Source organism: Lycorma delicatula, chromosome 5 (genome assembly GCF_047948215.1).
Source record: "Lycorma delicatula isolate Av1 chromosome 5, ASM4794821v1, whole genome shotgun sequence".
Taxonomy (NCBI): domain Eukaryota; kingdom Metazoa; phylum Arthropoda; class Insecta; order Hemiptera; family Fulgoridae; genus Lycorma; species Lycorma delicatula.
In genome coordinates, this window is record NC_134459.1 from 75,868,619 (window position 1) to 75,892,160 (window position 23,542).

A 23,542-nucleotide genomic window follows, 5' to 3' on the forward strand; every position below is an offset into this window, starting at 1 on the left:
CTCATTCATTAAAATATTTCTATTCTCGCCTTTTTCTAGCCGTTTGATGATTTCTAGTTTCTGATTGAGAGTCAGTGTTACGTGTTTTCGTTTCTCTCCTTTTGAACTCGAAGGCTTAGGTTTTGAAAGCATGGTCACTGTACAGTTAGAACGAAAATCACTTTTTTTATAAACAGTTTCAAAAGTTACGTTTACTGCGATGTGAAAGGACACAAAACAACAACGCACAAAAAAATGGCGAAGACGCTTCGTGATTGATTAACGGAGCTGCACTGCACCTGAATTTGTTGTGACAGTTGAGACTAGCTGGCCGCTAATTGTTTCCGAACAATACCGAGCGCTTCCGGATGATCCCGAACTACCCCGAAAACTTCTGAATAGCTCTCGAGCGTTTTTATTTGCTTTAAAGACACACCAAAATTTTTACAATTTTCCGGAGCGATGCCGGACTATCGGGCACTCCGGACTGTTGGATGCCAGACTAATGGACTTCTACTGTATTTTTTCTTCTATCTAGACATAGAGTATTCTGCTACATTTACATTAATGTAGTAAAAGCTTGTGAATCTGGTAACAAACTTTCCCAAAAATATAATTAAATGTACATAACCATGAAAAAGAAGATCAGGTGACTGCAAAGTCATTATTGTAGCTCTGGTACACTCTGAATTCAAAATCATTCCATTGCTTGATGATTTGCTTTATTGAGAATTAGTACATTGGGTTTTATATACACCTTATCATTTGTAATAGCATTTTATGTTAGATTAACTAAACTTCTACAATTTGTTAAAGAATTTTTAGTAGTGTTGTGAATGTTAATTATATATATTCTCATTAATAACAATGATTACAGAACTTGGTTTATTAATAGTGTAATCAATAGTGTAATCATTAATAAATGAAAAATCTTAAATCAAGTTTCAGTCTGTTAGAAAAAATTGGTCCTAAAAGCTGGAAAAGATGCAATCATGATGAGTATATTTCTACTGACTGCAAAATTGTAAAACAAATTGGTTTTTTTTTTATAAAAAATAAAATCTTGAAAATTTGTGAAAATAGTTTTAGTGCATTGTAAGAAGAAATAAATTAACCGAAATTACATTATAAAAAGTTATGATAAATATGTTCTAGTTAATGAATGATTGATTAATTGACTTGTAAAATAAGTTAGACTTATCCCAGTTTCTATTGCAACTTTGTTGATTCTGGGTCAAGGGAAACAGGCAGCTGTATCCTTGTTCATGTTGTGAATTTTCACCTGTTCCTTGTTACGTTCCTTTATCACCAAGCCAGGATATGATGTTAATTAGACCGTAACTACAAATCGATGATTGGGTTAGGAAACAACATTAAAGAGTCATTGCATTAAAATAAAACTGAATAGCAAGGCTACACACATAAAGGAAAATGCTATCCATCTGTTCCATTCAAATCAGTAGGTACGCTTTTGAAAATATAATTTTGTTTGTAATTACAATGAAACAGTTATCTTGACTATCAATATGCTTTACAAAAAAGCATATTTTTTTGTTCATGTTCCATGATAGGTTGCCTACTTCCATTGCAGCTGTAACACTAATAATTATAACTGAAGTAGTTTACAACTGTGATTTTTATTGCAGAAGAAATTATAATTACATTTTATTCATAAAATTAATATAAATATGATTCTATATCATCTCATTTTATATTTTTATATTAAAATAATATATGAACACTACGTATCAAAATTAGTAATTGCATTTTTATTTGAAAAAATTAAGATAATAAAAATTCCCACTGCATATGAATGATTACATTCATTTACTGATCTTGCTTAATGTTATAAAACTAATGTGTGTACAGTTTAGGCTTTAATAATATATTGACTATATTGATAACTTCTAGTGTGATGAAATTGTTTTTAGATAATGATAATGCTGATGGTAAGTTAGAAATGTTAAGAGATTCAGATGATGATTCAGATCATGATGAGGAAGATGAAAATTGGAGACGTATCAGACATGAACGTGAAGTATACCTAAAGAAACAGGCAGTAAGTATTGATTTTTTAAAAATATTTTAGTGCATTGTTGTAATTTTACATTATTTCAGTGTTACTTATTACAGAATTAAACGAGGAGTTTTGTTCCTGATTATAAACCAGTTAAAATTAACAGCAAAGTGTGCAATTGAAGAGTCAGATTATGAAAATTTAATTAACATCATGCATGTACCAGTTAGATACAGTTTGGTGTTTGTGACTACTCATTTTCATTTGTTAGTGAAGTTTTAATTGACCAAGTATAGATTTAATAATACATTATACCTTACATCTAAGAAAAAACTTAGCATCCTTACCTTATCTTATATTATTATTATGCTTTTACGGCCAACATGGGACCACTTAAGTCAATTTTAGTTGGATCTTTTCTGAGAAAAGTGTGTTATTTTACTCTTCCGAGCTGCCCAGTATTTCTTCATCTGTTCAGATCTTTCTTTATTTTCTTCAAACGTAAACACCCTCTTCGTTGTATTTTGTTGTTTGTCTGTCTTTTGTTTAAATCTAATGCTTTTGTCTTTTAGCTTTGTAATTTTTCCAGTTTTATTCTGTAGGTCAGTCAGGGAAATTCCCAATTCTTTCATATCTTCTCTAATTTCCTTGATCCATCCTACTTTTAGCTTTTGGAACCAGAGCTTTTCAATGATATTTCTTGACAGTCTTGTTTCCCGTGTCCTTATGAGATGACCAAAGAAAGAGATTCTTTTTTTCCGCATAGTATCAGTAACAGGCTCTATTTCTCGATACACCACCTCATTTGGCACAATCCACCATTGGCCTTCTTTTTGGTGTTTTTTATTGATACAAGTTCTGACAATTCTCCTCTCTATTTTCAGAATTTTATCAATTCGGTTTTTCTTAGTGATTTTGAAAAGTCTCGCTTCCGTAGGTGACTTCTGGCTGAACTACAGTTTTATAATGTTTAAGTTTTGTTTTAGCAGAAAGGCATTTTTTGTTATATGTTGACCAAGTTAATTTTTGGAATTTAATCATTTTATTTGTCCTGTTTTGCCACGTCACTTTTTCATTTAAATTATAAGTTATTATTTCCCCTAGACATTTAAATTGTTTCACTATTTTAATTTTCTGGTTGTTTACCGTAATGTGCTCTATTACCAGAGGATCTATGGCCATTAGTTCAGTTTTTTCGAAAGAGATATGAAGCCCTATCTTTTGTGCTAGGTTTTGAAGGCTCATGATTTGTGTTTTGGCTTCTTGAATATTATTTGCTAAAAGAGTGAGGTCATCTGTAAATCCTAGGCAATTTAGTGTGATGGAGTTTTTCTTAGTACCCATTTTTATATTTTTAGGATTTATTTCATACCATTTTCTCATGACAAATTCGAGGGCGCAGTTAAAATGGAGTGGTGAGAGGCCGTCTCCTTGCCTCAATCCAGTTTTTATGTAGAAGGGTTGAGAGAGTTCACCTCTGAATTTCACTCTGGACTGGGTATTGGTTAAAGTTAATTTTATCATGTTTACGAGTTTAGGGTGAAGGCCCAGGTTTCTCGGAATATTCAGCATGGATGGTCGGTGTATACAATCATAGGCCCTTTTAAAGTCGACGTAGGTGATTATTAGTTGTTTTTTCCGTCTTTTATATAAGTCCATCATAAGTTTTAGGGATATTATTTGCTCCGGGCAACCTCTCCATGGCCTAAATCCCCCTTGGTATTCCCCAAGTTCCAGTTCTAGTTGGTCTTTGCATCGGTTGTATATGATTCTCGACAGGATTTTGTATCTGCAATCCAGGAGAGATATGCCTCTGTAGTTTCCGGATTAGTTTTATCCCCTTTTTTATGTAATGGATGAATGAGGGCTGTGTGTGGGTCCAGTGTTCTGGAAGTTTTTTTTCATTCCATATTTTTACAAGGCATAGATGTAGGGAAGTTTTGACTGAATAAACTGATCATTGTTTCCAGAGTTCTGCAAAAAGCTGGTCTTCTCCGCTTGCTTTGTAGTTTTTTATTTCATTTAAGGCTGCGAGAACTTCTTGAATTGTTGGCAGATTGATACTTACCAGTGAAGTTTTAACTGGAGTTTCAGTGTCAACTCAAAAAGTTCTGGGGGGTCGTCACAGTTCAGGAATCTATTGAAGGTTTCTGCCAAAATTTCAGCGTTTTCTTTATTGGTGTGGGCCATATTTCCTTTTTTTCCTCTCAGCATAAGGGTGGGTGGTTCATATCTTTGAAGAGCGTGACCAAAAATTTTATAATAGTCTCGGGAGTTAGTTTTCTTGGAACTTTCTTCTATTTACTGAATCAAGTTTTTTTGGGATTGTCGTTTGGTTCCTCTTATAATTTTCTGAGTTATTTTCCTTTGTTTGGTGAATTCATGGTTAGATTCTTCAGTTTTCTGGGTTTGGTGATTGATCCAAGCCCGGTGTCGGTCTTTGAATGCTTTGTCACATTCTTCATTCCAGCATTGGTGTTTTTTTCTTGGGTTTATAGGGGCTAGTTCTTCAGCTATTTCTTTCAGTTGGGATGTCAGTTCTTTTAAATTATTAGTTAATTTGATTTTTTTTTTTTTGTTTCTTCAAAGATGGCATTGTTTATTAATTTATGTGGATCATAAGCTCTTTTGTTTTTAGGTTGGGATTTTTTCTTTTTATGCGGGGTGAATTTTATTTTAACTTTAATTAAGTAATGGTCCGATCCAGTATCTGTTCCTCTCAAGACTTTAACATTATAAATCTCCTTGTAATAATTCTGGTCCATACAAACATGATCGAGTTGCCATTCCCCTTTTTCCCAATCTGGGTGTTTCCAAGTCTTCAATTTGTTTGGTTTTCTCATAAAATAGGTGGATTTTGAGATCATATTATGGTTTCCTGCAAAATTCGACAAGTCTTTGGTCGTTCTTGTTAGTTTTCTTCTGGGCAGGCCATTTTCCGATAATATCACGATATCTTCGTTCTTTACCAAGTTGGACATTAAAGTCCCCTATTAAAATCTTGGTGTGGGTCTTATTTATGTTGTTTGCAGTTTGGTCAAGAAGTTCCCAGAATTTGTCCATCTCTTCTCTATCTTTTTTAAGATTGTTTTTGTCATTGGTGGGAGCATGGACATTTATTATGGTGTAGAATTTATTGGCTGATTTTAGGGTTAAGGTTGAAATCCTGGGGGAATAAGACTTAAATTCTACGACTGAGTCAATTATTTTAAGATTGATTGCAAATCCTGTTCCAAACTGTGGGCATTTCTTCATCACACGTTTCCCGGGGATTCCTTTGTAAATTCTGTAACCCTGAGATTCAACACACCTTGATCGGTGTTTCTCATTTCTTGAAGTCCTGCGATTAGGATTTTTTGTTTGTCCATTATGGTCTGTTAGAGTTTTTAGTTTGCCGGGTTGAGTTAGAGAATTAATATTGTGAATGGCAATGTAGTTTATTTGCTTGTGTTTTATCCTTAATTTTGAAGTTGTGTTGTTTTTGGGTGTTAACAAACGCTCCAATTCGTTGTTGTCTTTTAAGCAGCTGCCCACCGTATCCGAGTGCAGCCTTCTCTGGTATTTACCAGACGGTGGATGTTTTCTTAAAAGACTTTCCATATTTGACTTTCAAAGGCAAGTCAGCCTTGGGTGGGAATAAATTCCCAAGTTATAACTATGGATGTGATCCAGAGAGGTGATTCTGATTTAGTTCACCAGTAGAAATCGCCACGTTTCTAACTGGTTATCCAGACGAACCAACATGGAGGCGCGAACCGATTTTCTTAATTAAGATTTTAAGTATGGAGTAAAGTTTAAATTGGTTCCGGAATCATTTCGTCCATCTTATATTATATATATATATATTTTTTTTTTTGAACTAAAAAATATTCTTTATTTATAAAAAAAATGATAATCATGATTGAAAAAAAAAATGATATCATGATTGAATATTTTAATATTCTTGTGTAGAAGTACAGATTTCTGCCATTATTGAATACAGAGTCAGAAAACTAGGAATCATTTAAATATTAGAAAAATTGGCTTTATTTCAAGAGAACAATAACTTGGTCTTATAGGTCATCTATTATCTGTATAAATTTAAAACAAAATTCAGTTGAGATTGTATGAAATGAAAATATGTGGTTTTAATTACTCTGTATTCGTGCACCAAGTTTGCTTCATTCAATTTAGAATGTAAATAAATCATCATTAGTTTTCTTTGATATGATTTGGTTTTCAATTGCAGTTCATTATCCAAGTTAACATGATGGATAGAGTCTACTTCGATTAACTGACGACTGATAATACAAATGGCTGCATTCACATCATAGTAAAAATGAATTATATAATTATTTCCTCGATTAATATTGTATTTTATCAGTTTAATGTCATATAAATCAAGAACAAATATATCTTTGTTCAATTTTTCTTTTTAGAAAATTATTATTAGGCTAAGATAATCATTTTTAAAAGGAAAACGTCTACAGTACATATTTTGTTCTGCATTAAAAGGCTCTGCAATTTAGTGTTTGAATTTTTGTAATTTCATATGAAGATATATTTGTCATAAAAATTTTTTAAAAAGGTCTTATTGTTTTTAGTTTTATCCTAATTCCTTACATCTGCTCCACAATATTATTTTGAGATCAAAACATTAAGCGAAACAACATCTTTGTGCTTCTAAGTATATAAAGGTGTTATTTTTTAACGTTCTTATATATATAAGATATATTTTATTGATTTCCATACAAAGTTCATCATTAGTCTTCTTTTTTTTTTTTGCAACACTAGATTAACAACTCATCTTCTATCTTTCATTCTGTTCATCAACATTAAACCAGTCCTTCATAATTTTTGTTTTAAATTAGCTAGTAGATTATTAGTGTGCTGTAAGACAGATTCTGATTCTCACTTTGTTTTGTTAAATTATCCTAGTTTTTAACCACTAATTTACATTTTCCCAAGATTCTGTCAACCAGTGAATTATGTCCTTCACATTAATTTCTTTTAGTCTTTGAACAATCATTTTATTATTTATTAAAATTCCATACAGTATTTCAGTAGCCGTAGCCAGTAATTCTGCTTCAAATTTAGTAATCAGCTTGTTCAAGAAACTGGATTAGAATTTTAATATTTTGTGTAAGTAAAGAGCTGTGAATATTCCCACTAACCACCTTTATTTTCATCTGGATGTATCCAAGCATTATCAAAAATTAAAACTGCATTTGTGACAGGTCGTTTTCATGTGAAAATTCTTTTACATTATGACAAAATATTTGTGGAACCATAATCTAAGTAAACATAAGTCCACTCATATGACCTTTGGCTGGTACTATTTACAGCAGTGGTTCCCAAACTTATTTTTCTCATAGACCACTTTCAAAATTTTGCTGGTTCCGGTGGACACCCTGCAGCTACATTTCTCCATATTTCCAGTCGACGGAAAATGTGAAGATTAGATCTAACTATGAAAATTTGCGTTACGGCTGAGTTCCACGAATTAACAGCTTCTGAAAAAAAAGTGAGAATTGATTGGTTAATTTTTGATTGACTGTGCTGTGAGTGGATGTCAAAAAAGTAAAGTTGGCCAATCAAAAAAAATGCTTCCATCCAACTTTACATTTTTGACATCTACTCACAGCACAAGAAAGCAATCAATTCTTACTTATTTTATTTAGAAAACTTCCCATTCAGAGTGGTAAAAAGCAAAAGAAAAATAGTATTTTTTTTTGTGTTTCATTTATTCAAATATGTAATCATTACACTATTAATTATTATTGTTATCATATTGCAATATAATATAATAAAATTGTCGTAATATAATTAAAATTAAACATTAATAACGTAATGTAACTTCTACAATGACAATCACAAAATAGTTACAATTTTAATGGGAGGGGTGTACTTGATGGATTTACAGCAAATTATCAATATTTGGCTTCAGTTTTGTTAGGAATAAGCAATTGGAATATGCAAGTTTTTACAAGTAACAGTCGCTGAGCTTCTCAAAACATCTGCCTAGATTGATACGCAAAGTCAAGCCAACATTTTAGTTCTTCACTATCGAAACCAGATGAATTTTCGTTGACCCTCGCTTACGAATTGTGAACCCCCATTTTTTTGTCACGCCAACGTAGACCCCTGTCGAGTCTCCCGTAGACCCCTGGGGTCCACCTGGACCACTTTCGGAATCAATGATTTACAGGAAAGGATTTCAATTAACATTTTAAAAAGCTCTCAGCTATTTGGTTGTGCTGATGAAAATGAGCCTAAGTTCATCCAATTTACTTTATATTATTTGCCTGTAACTGTGATAACCTCTTTGCTGATTTTTTTTCTCCAGAAGCAAGAGTTTTAGATAGAAGCATTTTATAATTTTAATTGATTTTGTCATTATTGTATACTTGCTGAGAATTTAGGTTTTCATCAACATTTTCCAAAACTTGCAATAAACTCTGCCACTCTTCCATTTTGACTGACAAAATATTCACCAGTTGTCTTATCTATCCACACCTTTCTCAAACAGACAATTTCTATTGCTGTGAATGCTCTTCTCCATTTTTAAAATTCACAAGCTTTGGTACGTAAAATTGAGTTGAATGTACCAACTTAATTCAATTTTACTTAATTCAATTAAATCATTGTAAAGATTTATTCTCATATAATAAAATACCAAAATAATTATTAATTTAATAAAAGTATTAAAAGTTAAACTTTGAATATTATGCTGAAATATTATCACGTACATTCTAATCCTACATAATATCAGTCTGCTTCCCAAAACTTCTTTTTAATATTACTGTTGTCATTGTTATTGTTAACAATAATACAATTAATATTAATAATATTAATTAATTGAGAAGCTGCATAGTAGTGTTATAACAGGTTGTTGCAGTATATAACTAATGTAATCCAATGTAAGTTACAGCATATAGTAAAAATCTTATTTAAAATGAAGCACTATAAAATATATCAAAAACACATCTATTGTAAAAATCTTGGTCAATTATTTACCACAGACAAGTCACTGAATCACAGATCAGCATAACTAGAATTTACTTCTTAAATTTAAAATGAGGAATTCGTTTTCCTTTCTATAAGAAAAATCAGTTTTATAAGGTTATCTGAAAGGTTTTCTCTAAATATATTTTTTGAGTTTAAGTTTATTGATGTTTGTAACCTTATCTTTTTAATTTTATTAAAATTATCATGACTAGCCTTTAGAAATTTATACTGAAAACCCATGAAATTAGAAAAAAAATCTTATGTTATACATCAAATCATTGTCACATATTGCTGAATGATTTGTATCTGATCATGTCGTAGCTGATTGTGTTTAATATTAAGTTGAAAGATTATTTTAACTATATTTTTATAGATGTAATTTTTAAATTGAATGTGATGAACATGGTTCACTTAACTTGATAGTCTCCTATCAAACTATCTTCATTATTTGGCTTATAAGCTCTCAATTCAGCTGTCCCAAAATTATCTCCGTGACCATCTGAAACACTAAAAGTTGTGCAGATGTTTAGTATATGTTCAGAAACTCTTAAAGAAGGCATTAATATGAAATATTAATGGTCATTATTAATATTAATATTCTATTGAGGAGGACTTAAAGCTGCACATGTGCAATCATTTTCAGAAAAAACAAAGTTGGAATTAATGGAAGACTTCTTACTGTTATGGTTTTCAAGAAAAAACTCATTACAAAGTCATTAGTAATTGTGCTTTATGCATCTGTTTTGTTTGACTAATCTTTTATTGTGAAATTATTTATGAGATTATTAATTGAATCTGGATCAACCTAGTCAAAGTTGTACTTTCCTAGTCAACGCACAACCTAGTCTCTGCACCAACCTAGTCAAAGTTGTAAGTGGAAATTAACTATATAATAATTTCCACTTACCAACTATTTTTATTATTATGTCCAAGCGCTTTTGGATATTAATCCATCATCAGGAACATTTATGTCTTATGAATTATAATTATTTCCTTCATAAATTAATATATTAAATGAATTTGAATTTATACATACCTTATCTATACATACCTTATAGTTGAAATTAAACTATGACTATTAGTGATAATTATTTAATATATTGAGGATTTAAAATTATTATATAATGATCATTTTTGTTTATGTAGGAAAAGCTAAAGGAATTAGGAATTGAAGATGCATTAGAGGAGAAAAAAGAAAATGGAGATGATTTATTTGAGATTGGACATGCAGCTTTGAAAAAAATGCAAAAGAATGTACCAGTTCTGAAACCTGTTCAGCAAAATGCACGACCTAAGTTAGGATTTGGATTAAATAGCAATATTTCTCTTAATATGGCTGCAGTAAGTACTTACATTTTTGCTTAAATGTATTTAATGATAAATAGTTGTATTAATTATTATAGTTTGGCAGTTTATTTAATTATTTTAAGAATTAATATTATTTATTTCAATGGTCAATACATGAAGTGTGTGTAAGTTTTGTAATCATTGTTTTCTGCTTGAAATATTTATTGTGACCGGTTATTATTTCATATATTTACAGCATTCAATGTAGCACCCAGTATGGGCTGCATCACATTGTTACATTTCTAATAATAGCAATGTGTTAGTATAATATGTGAGACATAACATTTAACCTTTGTTTTGATCATATTTTTACTCTATATGTAGTAGTATTAGACATTGTCATAGTTCATAATTATAAGTATATTTGTAAAGACACGTATTGTTTTCTATTTATTAATAAAAAATACATTAATTTTTCCTTTAACATGACAGAATGAACCTTCATTAGATTACTGATATATTTGCTGATCTTATTTCACCATTTAGCAACTTTACAGTTGTATTAAACTTTCTATTCCTAATTTTCTTCATAGACTGTAAGTTTGATATCTTACAAAATTGGTAGGAAAACTCATGTGATATGTCTTTTTTTCTTTTTGTTAACGAGGTGGAAAACCCCATTTACAGGTGCCAAGGCAAAGAGTCCAGTCCAAACCTGTAAAGGTAAGATCTGAAGCTGCCCTGGCCTGCCAGGAATTGAGTAAGACTATATCTCAGTGAGCCATGTGACCTTCCACACCAACTCCTCAAATCTCCTATTATTTGGTGAGTCCATCAGCCTTTAATGCTGCGGTCTCCTGCCTCACATCAACTCATCATGCGTGAGCTCAATTATACGCTTCCTCACATCAGGTGATAAACCATTCTGCCCTCTTAACCTCTTTCTTTGTGTCAACACCAAATCGATGGGCATATGTCCTGCCAGCACTTCTGCTGCCTCTAAGGAAACTGTCCAATAAACAGAGATCAAAAGAAAACAGCACCTTGTATGAAAGGATTCCAATTTCCCTTTATACTTGCCATACTCAGCCACTCCTGCCCACAGCTCGGCTCCATACAATAGAGCGAAGTATGCCACTCTGACTAGCAACCTCCTAAGTCGCTGTAGTGGGCCTCCTCTGTTTGGAAGGAGGTTGGCAATCAATTGCAGCACTCTTTCTGCCTTTTTGCTTGCCTCGATGGCATGGACTCCAAACCTATGTCTGGAGTCGATCCATATCCCAAGATATTTAATGTGGCCTCGTGACTATGGTCACGTTACATAGGTGTCACTACTATCTCATAATCATAATTCTTAATCAGTAAGGAAAGTTTAGTGTTTTAAGTACGTGATATTAATCTTTGCTGTTTGCTTTACCTACAATCTGCTCTACTATGTCCAAGTGAGCATTTTTATTTGTCTCCTCCAAGCCTCTCCTAAGTATATTGGTAAAATTTACATTTAACTTTACTTGCATTTTAAGCAGTAAATTTTAATTCATGTAAATATCAAGAATAAACAATTCTTAATTCTCTGGTAATATCTGCTAACAGTGTTAGTGAATTGTATGAGTCTGGCTACAGCATATGTAGAGTTTGAAGGAAGACTGCAACCAGCTCGGTTCTCCAGGGTTATTACTCCTTATGCTTTAAAATTTGGAACTCTATGAGAACTGCTTTCCTTATAAGCTAGTGGTTCCACTAGCCTTGAACATCTCAGGGAGTAGCATTTTGAGAAAGACAAGAATAAATACCAGTACTTAGGGCTGAGTTTAATAAACTGGTTTCCATAGACCACTGACATTGAACAATAATGGTTGCAGGTAACTCCTAGATCTCAGCATAAAAGATTCAGCAATTATTTGAAACTTTAGGTATTGCAAGTTACTTTATAAGTAACTTTAGGTATTTTATCCTCATCCCTGGCTTAAATTTCAATCAATCTGTAATTATTTAATTAATTAAATATTTTAATTAGTTATTTTTAAAATTTAACTATTAATTAAACTAATTTAATTAATACTGTTATATTAATTTAACCATTAATTATTTTTTTAATTTATTTCTTTTTTTAGGCTAAACGTGGATCATTTTTAAAGAATAGTGACCATTTCTTGTCTAGACTGGCTCATATCACATCAAAAGTTGGATCAGAAAGTAATATGAATGGACCAAAAAATTCTCGTAATTTTGTATTTTCAGTTGTAAGCCCTCCAAAAAAACAAGAAAATGCTGAGGCTGAAGGTAAAAAGGTGAGTGGCTACTTATATCCATTTTAGTATTTTATTCATTCTAATTCTGAGTTTTTCAAAATGCTTATCTTATTGATTTTTCATGTGTGCAAGTTTTATTGAACTTGGTTGTATGAACTGCATTTGTGTACATAACATTATTCTAATTTTGTTTTTGTTTAGTCTGTTAATTTTGTTTTTTTTGTGCTTTGAATTATCTTTGTGTTATCATCATATAGGATATTACAAAATGATTATACACTCGCTTTTTCGTTGCTGCTGGTTGGAGAATATTGGTACCTGATAACATAGGGTCCTTTCTTTATAAATACATATGGCTAAAGAAATAACTTAAAAAATTAACAGTGAGCTGAATTGAATTCATTTTTATTCTTATTGAACAAGCTAGGGCATATCTTATTTACCAGAATTTTTAAGTGATTAAAATACATGACTCATTTTGAATGCAAAAAATTTAAATTAAATTTACATACTTATTTAGTAATGAAGTCTGAATTGCCTGTATCCCATAAAACAATTGTTATTATAATGATTATATTAAAGCTGAAATCAGTATTGTAATCATTTGTGTCTGAACATTTTGTATTATCCCAAAAAATAACCACAGAAAAGCAACACCTTTCAGTTGTTACTGTTAATAAAATCTCTTCTTGTGTTTTTTTGAAGATTCTCTAGACATCATACATGATTGTAAATTTATTTAAATTACAGACTCTTTTATCAACCCAAATACTGAAAGATCATATAATTTGATATTACACCCATATATTTGACAAATAAATAATATGAAAAATAAAATCTTTTTAAAACTTTTTCATCTAACTTGAACAATTAAGGATCATCCCTGCATTATTAATCTTTTTAAAGCCTGAACAGATGTCTATAACTATAGGGATCTGACAAGCTTGGCACAATTTGACATATATGCTGGTATGCTACTATAAGCTACTATATATGCTACTATAATTGATGTGATGGTGAGGGTGATGGACCTCATCTAAAGTAGCTTATGGATTTTGTGAGTCTCTCTCCCCCATTAATTGGGGAAAAGCCAATTCTTTATTACTGGAGATCAGCACTTGCAATTATCATTCAAGAATTTATCCAGTAAAGAGGAGGAAAAAAAATATATGTAATAATATACATTCCCATGTTAAATACTCATCAAAACTTTAGAGTGAAGCAGGATCATAACATTATGCTGATATCTAAAAGCAACTGTATCAAAACCAAAAAAATATAAGAGTAAAGTGTCCGGCTACTAATATTTTACAGGCTAATACATCTACCCTTTACTATTGCATTGTAAAAATTATTATATTAAAATGTTAATTAATTATGTAAAGATTTATGATTAAATATCAAATATTAATACTATAGGCCTGGAATTAAAGATGACCCGAGTTGGAGTTTTAACTTGAGTGACTTTTTTTTCCATTTGAGTTAAAACTAGCAACGAGCTGGGAACCAGCTGAAAATATTCGTATAATTTCATCAGAATTAATAAAAAATAAAAATGATTTATAAAAAGTAAAGCTTTAATCTTTAATAACACTGATCAAGAATGATTTTGTTAAATGAGAGTGAATAACTGATTCTTATAGTATTTTCATCCTGATTTCAAATATGAAATCATAATTCTTCTATCAGACTTAGTTTTTTTGTAACTACCATTCTTATTTTCAGGTAGTATTGTGCATGAATTTCTTAAGCATAGGATTTTGTGAATGTATTTTATTATATTACTGTATTTATTAGAAAATAATTCCCCTTCAATTGTAAGATGCTCCAAATGCTCCTTTGTTTTGAGTACAAATATTAGAAATAAAGAAATTACTAATGTTAGACCCATCAGTTTGACAGGCCCTGAAATTCCTAGAAATCAGGTGATGATTCCTAGAAAAACAGTTCTTGAGGAATTTCTTTGTTTCTACATGTAGTTAGTTGTTGGTCTAGGACAAATTTTACTCTTTCAGGTGTTTGCAAAACAATGCTGTGGTATTTGACAGAGATGGGAGAGTGAGTCGTTGACCTTCCCACATTAGCAACTTCAATCCCACTACCTGCTTTCTTTTTACTGGTAAGACAAGACCTTTGGTTAGAACAGTAGCAACTTTGTTAAAAGTGAGTTTCTTTTGTATTTTGTCTGTGTTGCTGGTAAAATGAATTCACGGGAAAGTTTCACTCTAGAGTTTAAGTTAGATGTTTTGGAATTCGGTGAAAAAAATGGTGTACGAGCAGCGGGTTAAGAGTATTTGGTATAACCAAACATGATTTGTTATTGGAGAAATCAGAGAGGTAAACTTAAAGCTGTGAGAAAAGGAACTCGATCTTTTTGTGGCCCTATAAAAAAAGGACGCCATTCTACAGTGGATGATACAGTGATGAGTGGGTGGAAGAGAAGAGAAGAAAAGAGAGTGCTATGTATGTAGTGACCTGTGAAATGATACAAATGAAAGGGCGCAAAGTAGCAAAACACCATGCAAATGTGAGTGACTTTAAAGCTAGTCATGGATGGTGTGATTAATGAGAAGAAAGAGATTCACTTTGAGACGGACAACTTCTTTGTGTCAATGACCACCAGCAGAATACACTGACAAATTTTTTTTGGAGTTTCAACGATATGTACTATGTGAAAGAGAAAAAATCAGTACCTCATATCTCAGATTGGAAACGTCGATGATTACCTGTTTTTTTTTTAAATCCTGCAGGACACAACTGTAAACAAAGTGGGTGAATCCAGTATACTGATGAAAATAGCTGGAGCAGCAAAAATGAAATGCACAGTTATGTTAGCCATTTGTGCAGATGGAAAATTGCTTCCTTATGTCATTTTTAAAGGGAAAACTACAAAGAGGTTTACATATTCCCTTACAAGATAAGGAGTGGATGGATGCGAAACTAATGTGCAGATGGCTAGAAGTTGTTTGGACGCTCTGGAGCAACGTTAAAGAAATGAGGTCTTCTCATTTTAGATAGCTTCTGTGGCCATCTTGAAGATTCTGTGACGAATCAAATCAATGAAATGCACACTGATGCTGCAGTTATTCTGAGAGGCCTCACTTTTGTGCTGCAACCCTTTGACATGAGCATCAATAAGTCGTTCAAGGACCACGTTAAGAAGTTTTACACTAAATGGATGGTAGACATTACTGAGGCAGCAGGCCAGGTGATGAGGATAATAGATGAAGGAGTGACAGGCACTTGGCGGCAAGGAAGTGGCAGTGGTTATTTTGCTGGACGTCAAAAATGTGTTTGGTTCTCTCCAATGGGAGGCAATTTCAGATGCTCAGAAAAAGAGGGTCCTTGATCATCGAAGAGAAGGGTATGTGTATATTTAGCAAACTCAATCTTGCTGTTGCTCAAACAGGCAAGCCCTTGAGGGAGTTCAGAGATGAATGGCCCTCAGGGTTGCGGTGGCTTATACGATGGTTTCAAGTGAAGCTATTTTTGTTATAGTGGGAGTCCTTCTAGTGCAGCAATTAGCTAGCATAAGGATGAGAATCAGCAGGGGTGAAAGCAAGGATGTGGCGTATAGAGGCATGCTGACAGATTGGCAGAGTAGGTGGAGTAATTCAATGAAAAAACGCTGGACGTATCGTTTGAATAAAAGAAATTTAACCATGGGCCAGGAGGGGATTTGGTGAATTACTGATTCATTCAGTTCCTGACCGGCCATGCTATCTTTAAGACTTACCTTCATTCAAGAAGAAGAGCTGATGATGAAAGCTGCCCTTATTGTGGACATCTAGATACCCCAGAGCACATGATTTTTTCATGCTCAAGATGGACGAGGGAGAGAAGGTGTGAAAGCATAACGGGCACTGTTACTGTGGAAAATCTGATCGTAAGCATGCTTTGTGGAGTGCAGAAATTTGAGGCTGTTTCCAAGTACGTCACTTGGGTACACCAATGTAAAAATAGGGAGGTGAGCAGGTGAAGGACAGCCCCTTATGGAGTCGCCAGGTTCAGGGTTGCTGGAATGGATAGTGGTAAGGAAGTAAGGGGATTCTGGATCCCTTAAGCTACTATTATCCCCAGGGACTGATGAATGGGAAAAGACTAAAAAAGACCTGAAACTAGCAGGGGAAACCAGAAGTGGTGTACCCCCATTATAATGGGCAAGAAAAACAAAAGATCCGACCAGTGACCCAACCTGTCATGCTGGACTTATAGTTGGTAAGTGGGAAGGGTTGTTAGACTAAAAGGACACCCTCTGTATCAAGCGATGCTTAAATGAAGGTTCGGTACAGGGGTGTAATGAGAAAAATAAATGGATGGCAGATGGAGGTCACACATTCACGGAGAGTGAACAAATGCAGAAACCTTCAATAGAGCTTCTTTGCAAGTGGGTTTTCAAAGCCTGAGAGGAAATTACTCCAAAAATGATAATCAAGAGTTTCAAGAAGACTAGCATCTCCTGCACATTGGATGGACTGGAAGATCACCTCATATATGGGGATTCTGAAGACACAACTGAGGGAAAGACTGACATCGATGATGGTGAAGATGAGGCAGATGATGAAAGCACCAGAGACCCCGACTAAACAATGCTGTTTCAGGCAATTAAAACACAATACTCCACTTTCTGCATTGTTGTTAAAATAGCAGCAATTGGTTCAAACTATATAAGTCATTTCTTGTTTCGTTCATTTCTGTTTACAGACACCCGGTACCTGTGAACCTGAATAAAGCCACACCCCCGATGTCAAATACCATGCATCCTCAAATAACAAGACTTCCTTATCTGTATAACTTACAATAGTTAGTGTTTAATAAAACATACTAAATTCATAGTTCGATAATACAGTTATTTTTATTTTCATTTTCCGAAATACCTGTTTGTAAGACCCGCCTTGGATATAAGATCCCCCAAATTTTGGGTATAATTGCATTAAAAAAAGGGGGGTTTCATTTTCAAGTAAATTCAGTATTTTTCAACTAAATAGCTTTTGTTTATTTAGTAATCTCTTAATTGTTGTCACACTGATTTATTAGACATTAGTCATCATGCTTATTATTTACAGACTAATTAAAATAAACAAAGAATGTGACTCATTCTTCCTATTTTCATCTTATAAACATTTCTTCTACTCATTAGTTATTTCTGTTGTTATTATATTACTTATAACCTGTCATGCAGACTAGAGAAATATATTTAATTCTCATTCAAGTGGGAGTTCTCGTGTGTGTAATATTCGGTTTTGCAGCTTTTGTATTTGCAGGTATATGTTGTTCAGTAAAGTGAGTGTATGTTTAATAAATTAGTATATTTATAAAGTGTTTTTTTTAAACAGTATTAGTTATTGTAATGTATTAACAATGCTTCACAGTTGCATTAATCATCCAGAAAACTTCTGCTACAACTGTGGTGAATTAAAGTCTAAGTTCAGAAAAGAAATATAACCACGGATAAAAAAGTCATATAAGCTGTATTTTGGCTGTAAATTAGGTGATCAGGAGAAATCTTGGGCTCATCATATTTGCTGTGCTTCTTTTGTAATATTGTTGACTGGTTGGCTAAACGGATCTCATCACAAGCCATTTGCAATTCCAATGGTTTGGAGAAAACCAAAGGATCACACTACAGACTGTTATTTTTATCTAATAAAGTTATCTAGGATAACAGCTAAAACTAGATGTACTGTTAAATACCCTGATATTCACTCTGCCATGTGGCCAGTGCCATATAGTCAAGAGCTTCCAATTCCAGTACCACCAGAAACATGAAAATTAGATGAAGATGAGAATTCAAGTCTTGTGCCGACTTATCTAGCGATAAGAAAGAAATCCAAAGTTTTTACAGAATAGATTTACTGAACCCCATTTCATTAATCAGTCAGAAGTAAATATCTGGTTCGTGATATAAATTTATCGAAGAATCAAGTAGAAATAGTGGCATCAAGACTGAAAGGATGGCATCTTTTACAACCAAACACTAAAATAAGTACTTTCCATGATAGACAGTCAGAATTTGAACATTTCTTTTCTCAGTAGAAAAACTTATGATGTAATGATGTGGACTCTTTACTGGAAGATTTGGGAAATATGCACCATCCTAATGAATGGTGACTTTTTATTGACTTGTCAAAGCTTAGTTTGAAAGCTGTTCTACTTCACACTGGAAATAAATACCCATCAATACAACAGCATATGCTGTTCACATGTAGGAATCTAATGAAAATATGAAACTTGTATTGAGCAAGATTCAGTATGAGAAATATTTATGATATGAGAAATATTTGCAAGTAAAGTAATAGCTTTAGTTGGGTTGCAACTTTGGGATTCAAATCCCTTCTGCACAATCCTACTAACTTTTTATTTTATTTTATATGCTTTCAGAATAGATCTCAGAAGGCATGTTGTTTGTAAATTTCATCTGGATTGGATACCAAGTTCACATAATTCAAGTTCAGAAATTCAGTTATGTCATTAAATTTATTTCATAATGTGTTATTTTTTTTTACTAGTGGGACCTTCAAACCAAAAAATGCCATGCTTGATTATGTAGTAATACCATGCTTGGTTGTCAGTATTTTAGTTTTAAGATGTACACAAAATGTTGCAGTGTTGTAAGATTCATTATGATCATCTTATAAGAATATCTATTATGTTTCTGAAATTTTTTTATGTTTCCTTATGGAGTAAGTGGTACAGTTAAGAATGTACAGAAACAAAAGATTCTTATAAGAAATAAATGCATTATATTTATTCATACCATTGATTTTGTGTATTTAGTTATTAGATTTTGCAGTTTACAATACCAAAGTAGTTTTTTCTTTACATTTTTCTTTAAATTAGCTTTTTTTTACTCATTTTAATGTGGTTCTTATTTTTTTTTTTACTTTTATTTCCAGACTAAAAAGAGAAAAGCTGATGTAAATGTTGAAAATTTGAGAAAGAAGATAAGGTTTGAAAAAGACATAAAAAATAATGCTTCTCATAAAAGTCTTTTAGAGATGCTTGCTGTTTCTAATTAATTATATATAATGCTTTACCATTGTATATAAGTAGTGTTAAGTCTAATTTATTTACATTTTTAGTGTTTTATATTCTGTTTTATGTGGTATATGTAAATTTTACTGTATTATTATTTGTTGTTAAAAATAAAATTTTATATTTTTTAACTGCTATATAGTGTGAGTATAAATCTTTCAGTGATTTATTTTACAATTTCAACAAAATACTACTACTAAATTTCTTGGTTTTTATATATTTATGCCTCCTTATCAAAGAAGATTGATGTAAACATTCTTCTTAGGTCTTAACATTATCATTTTATCTTGAAGATATTTATTTAAAGCTTGAGGATTTAGTTCTGGCTAGATGGGCCGGCTAGTATATATATATATATATATATATATATATATATATATATATATATAAAAGCCTCGCAGTAGAATAAAAAGTGTTTTGAATAATAATAATAATCAATACTAAATAATAAATACAGTAGCAAAGTAAATGATGTGAACAATATTTTTTTGTCTTCAGTCATTTGACTGGTTTGATGCAGCTCTCCAAGATTCCGTATCTAGTGCTAGTAGCTTCATTTCAGTATACCCCCTACATTTTACATCCCTAACAATTTGTTTTACATATTCCAGACGTTGCCTACCTGCACAATTTCTTCCTTCTACCTGTCCCTCCAATATTAAAGTGACTATTCCAGGATGCCTTAAGTGACCTATAAGTCTGTCTCTTCTTTTAACTATATTTTTCCAAATGCTTGTTTCTTCATCAATTTGCCGTAACACTTCTTCATTTGTCACCTTATCCACCCATCTGATTTTTAACATTCTCCTGTAGCACCACATTTCAAAAGCTTCTAATCTTTTCTCCTCGGGTATTCCAATTGTGCTAGTTTCACTTCCATATGAAGCTACGCTCCAAACATATACTTTTAAAGATGATTTCCTGATGTTTAAATTAATTTTTGATGTAAACAAATTATATTTCTGACTGAAGGCTTGTTTCGCCTGTGCTATTCGGCATTTTGTATCACTCCTGCTTCATCCATCTTTAGTAATTCTACTTCCCAAATTATAAAATTCTTCTACCCCCATAATCTTTTCTCTTCCTATTTTTACATTTAGTGGTTCATCTTTGTTATTTCTACTACATTTCATTACTTTCATTTTGTTCTTGTTTATTTTCATGCGGTAGTTCTTGTGTAGGACTTTATCCATGCTGTTCGTTGTTTCTTCTAAATCTTTTTTACTCTAAGCTAGAATTACTATATCATCAGCAAATCGTAGCATCTTTATCTTTTCACCTTGTACTGTTACTCCTGATCCAAATTGTTCTTTAACATCATTAACTGCTAGTTCTATGTAAAGATTAAAAAGTAACAGGGATAGAGAACATCCTTGTCAGACTCCCTTTCTATTACAGCTTCTTTCTTATGTTCTTCAATTATTACTGTTGCTGTTTGGTACCTGTAAATGTTAGCAATCGTTCTTCTTCTATCCTGTATTTGAACCCTATTTTTTTTTTTAAATTCTGAACATTTTATTCCATTCTACATTATCGAATGCCTTTTCTAGGTCTATAAATGCCAAGTATGTTTGTTTTTCTTTAATCTTCTTTCAACTATTAATCTGAGCGATAAATTTGCTTCCCTTGTCCGTATACTTTTCCTGAAACCAAATTGGTCTTCTCCTAACACTTCTTCCACTTTCCTCTCAATTATGTGCACAATATATAAGACAAAAAGAATAATTACATTATTCCATTAAAACCCTAACATTAACATTGTAAATTTATTAAAAAATAATTTTAAAACCTTAAACACATTACATTTAAATGAAATTTACAAATAATTATTAGAACATTTCATGTAATATAAAATCATTTAATATGACAGAGCGTCATTAAAAAAGCAACCATAGAATTACTATTGAAAAAATAATTTAGTAAGACAACCAGCATAAATTAGAACAATCAAGAAAAAATTGCTTTTATAAATATAGAAACAAATTAATAAACCAGCTAGCTGGTTTTGAACAAAATAACCTTATTAAATTTGCGGCAATGAATTGGAATGAATAATAAGTTTTGCCTCCTCTATGAATCATGAGACCTTGCCGTTGGTGAGGGGGCTTGAGTGCTCAGGGATACAGAGTAGCTGGACCGAAGGTGCAACCATATCGGAGAGGTATCTGTTGAGAGCCAGACTAAGGAATGATTCCTGAAAGAGGGCAGCAGCTCTTTCAGTAGTTGTTAGGGGCGTGAGTCACAATGACTTAAACGGCCGTATCAATATCACTCAGTCCTCTGAGTACTGCGCAGCTGAAAGCAATGGAAAACTACAGCTGCTTTTTTTCCAAGAAAATGTGGCTCTCTGCATTTTCACATAGCAATAATGGAGGCGCCTTCCTTGGTAAAATATTCCGGAGGTAAAATAGTCCCCCGTTCGGATCTCCGGGTGGGGACTACTAAGGAAGGGGTCACCAGAAAATTAAAAAATAACATTCTACGAGTCGGAGCGTGGAATGTTAGAAGCTTAAAAAAGGTTGGTAGGCTAGAAAATTTAAAAAGGGAAATGGATAGGGTGAATGTGGATATAGTAGGAATTAGTGATGTTCGGTGGGAAGAGGAAGGCGACTTTTGGTCAGGTGATTTTAGAGTAACTAACTCAGCGTCAAATAATGGGCAGGCAGGAGTAGGTTTCGTGATGAACAAGAAGATAGGGAGGAGAGTGGAGTATTTCAAAACGCATAGCGATAGAATCATTGTAATAAGGATAAAATCAAAACCTAAACCGACAACGATTGTTAACGTTTATATGCCTACAAGCGCCCATGATGATGATGAGGTAGAGTGTGTATACGAAGAGATTGATGAAGCAATTAAACACGTAAAAGGAGATGAAAATTTAATAATAGTTGGAGATTGGAATGCAAGCATTGGAAAAGGCAAGGAAGGAAATATAGTGGGTGAATACGGGCTGGGCAGAAGGAATGAAAGAGGGGACCGACTTAGAGAGTTTTGCACGAAGTATAATTTAGTAATTGCCAACACCCAATTTAAAAATCATAATAGAAGAATATACACTTGGAAAAAGCCAGGCGATACTGCAAGGTATCAGATAGATTATATCATGGTTAAGCAAAGATTTAGAAATCAACTCGTTGACTGCAAAACTTACCCTGGAGCAGACATTGATAGCGACCATAATTTAGTAATACTGAAATGTAGATTGGGGTTTAAAAACCTGAAGAAAAGTTGTCAGATGAATCGGTGGAATTTAGAGAAGCTTGAGGAAGAGGAGGTAAAGAAGATTTTTGAGGAGGACATCGCAAGAGGTCTGAGTAAAAAAGATAAGGTAGAAAATGTAGAAGAAGAATGGGAGAATGTTAAAAAGGAAATTCTTAAATCAGCAGAAGCAAACTTAGGCGGAATAAAGAGAACTGGTAGAAAACCTTGGGTTTCAGACGATATATTGCAGCTGATGGATGAACGTAGAAAATATAAGAATGCTAATGATGAAGAAAGTAAAAGGAACTATCGGCAATTAAGAAACGCTATAAATAGGAAGTGCAAACTGGCGAAAGAAGAGTGGATTAAAGAAAAGTGTTCAGAAGTGGAAAGAGAAATGAACATTGGTAAAATAGACGGAGCATACAGGAAAGTTAAGGAAAATTTTGGGGTACATAAATTAAAATCTAATATTGTGTTAAACAAAGATGGTACACCAATATATAATACGAAAGGTAAAGTCGATAGATGGGTGGAATATATTGAAGAGTTATACGAAGGAAATGAATTAGAAAATGGTTTTATAGAGGAAGAAGAGGAAGTTGAGGAGGATGAAATGGGAGAAACAATACTGAGATCTGAATTTAAGAGAGCATTAAAAGATTTAAATGGCAGAAAGGCTCCTGGAATAGACGGAATACCTGTAGAATTACTGCGCAGTGCAGGTGAGGAAGCGATTGATAGATTATACAAACTGGTGTGTAATATTTATGAAAAAGGG

General features: G+C 32.6%; 1 protein-coding gene across 1 annotated transcript in view; it reads left to right on the forward strand.

Annotated features, from left to right (window-relative positions):
* The window catches only part of LOC142325090 (uncharacterized), a 61,594-nt gene extending 41,976 nt beyond the window's left edge, over nt 1-19,618 (forward strand). Inside the window, exons 16-19 of the mRNA XM_075366427.1 lie at nt 1,911-2,038; nt 10,130-10,324; nt 12,385-12,561; nt 19,419-19,618. Of these exons, the coding sequence (XP_075222542.1) occupies nt 1,911-2,038; nt 10,130-10,324; nt 12,385-12,561; nt 19,419-19,541 (623 nt within the window). The 3' untranslated portion in view covers nt 19,542-19,618. The remainder of the gene's footprint in view (nt 1-1,910; nt 2,039-10,129; nt 10,325-12,384; nt 12,562-19,418) is intronic.
* The last annotated feature ends 3,924 nt before the right edge of the window (nt 19,619-23,542 follow it).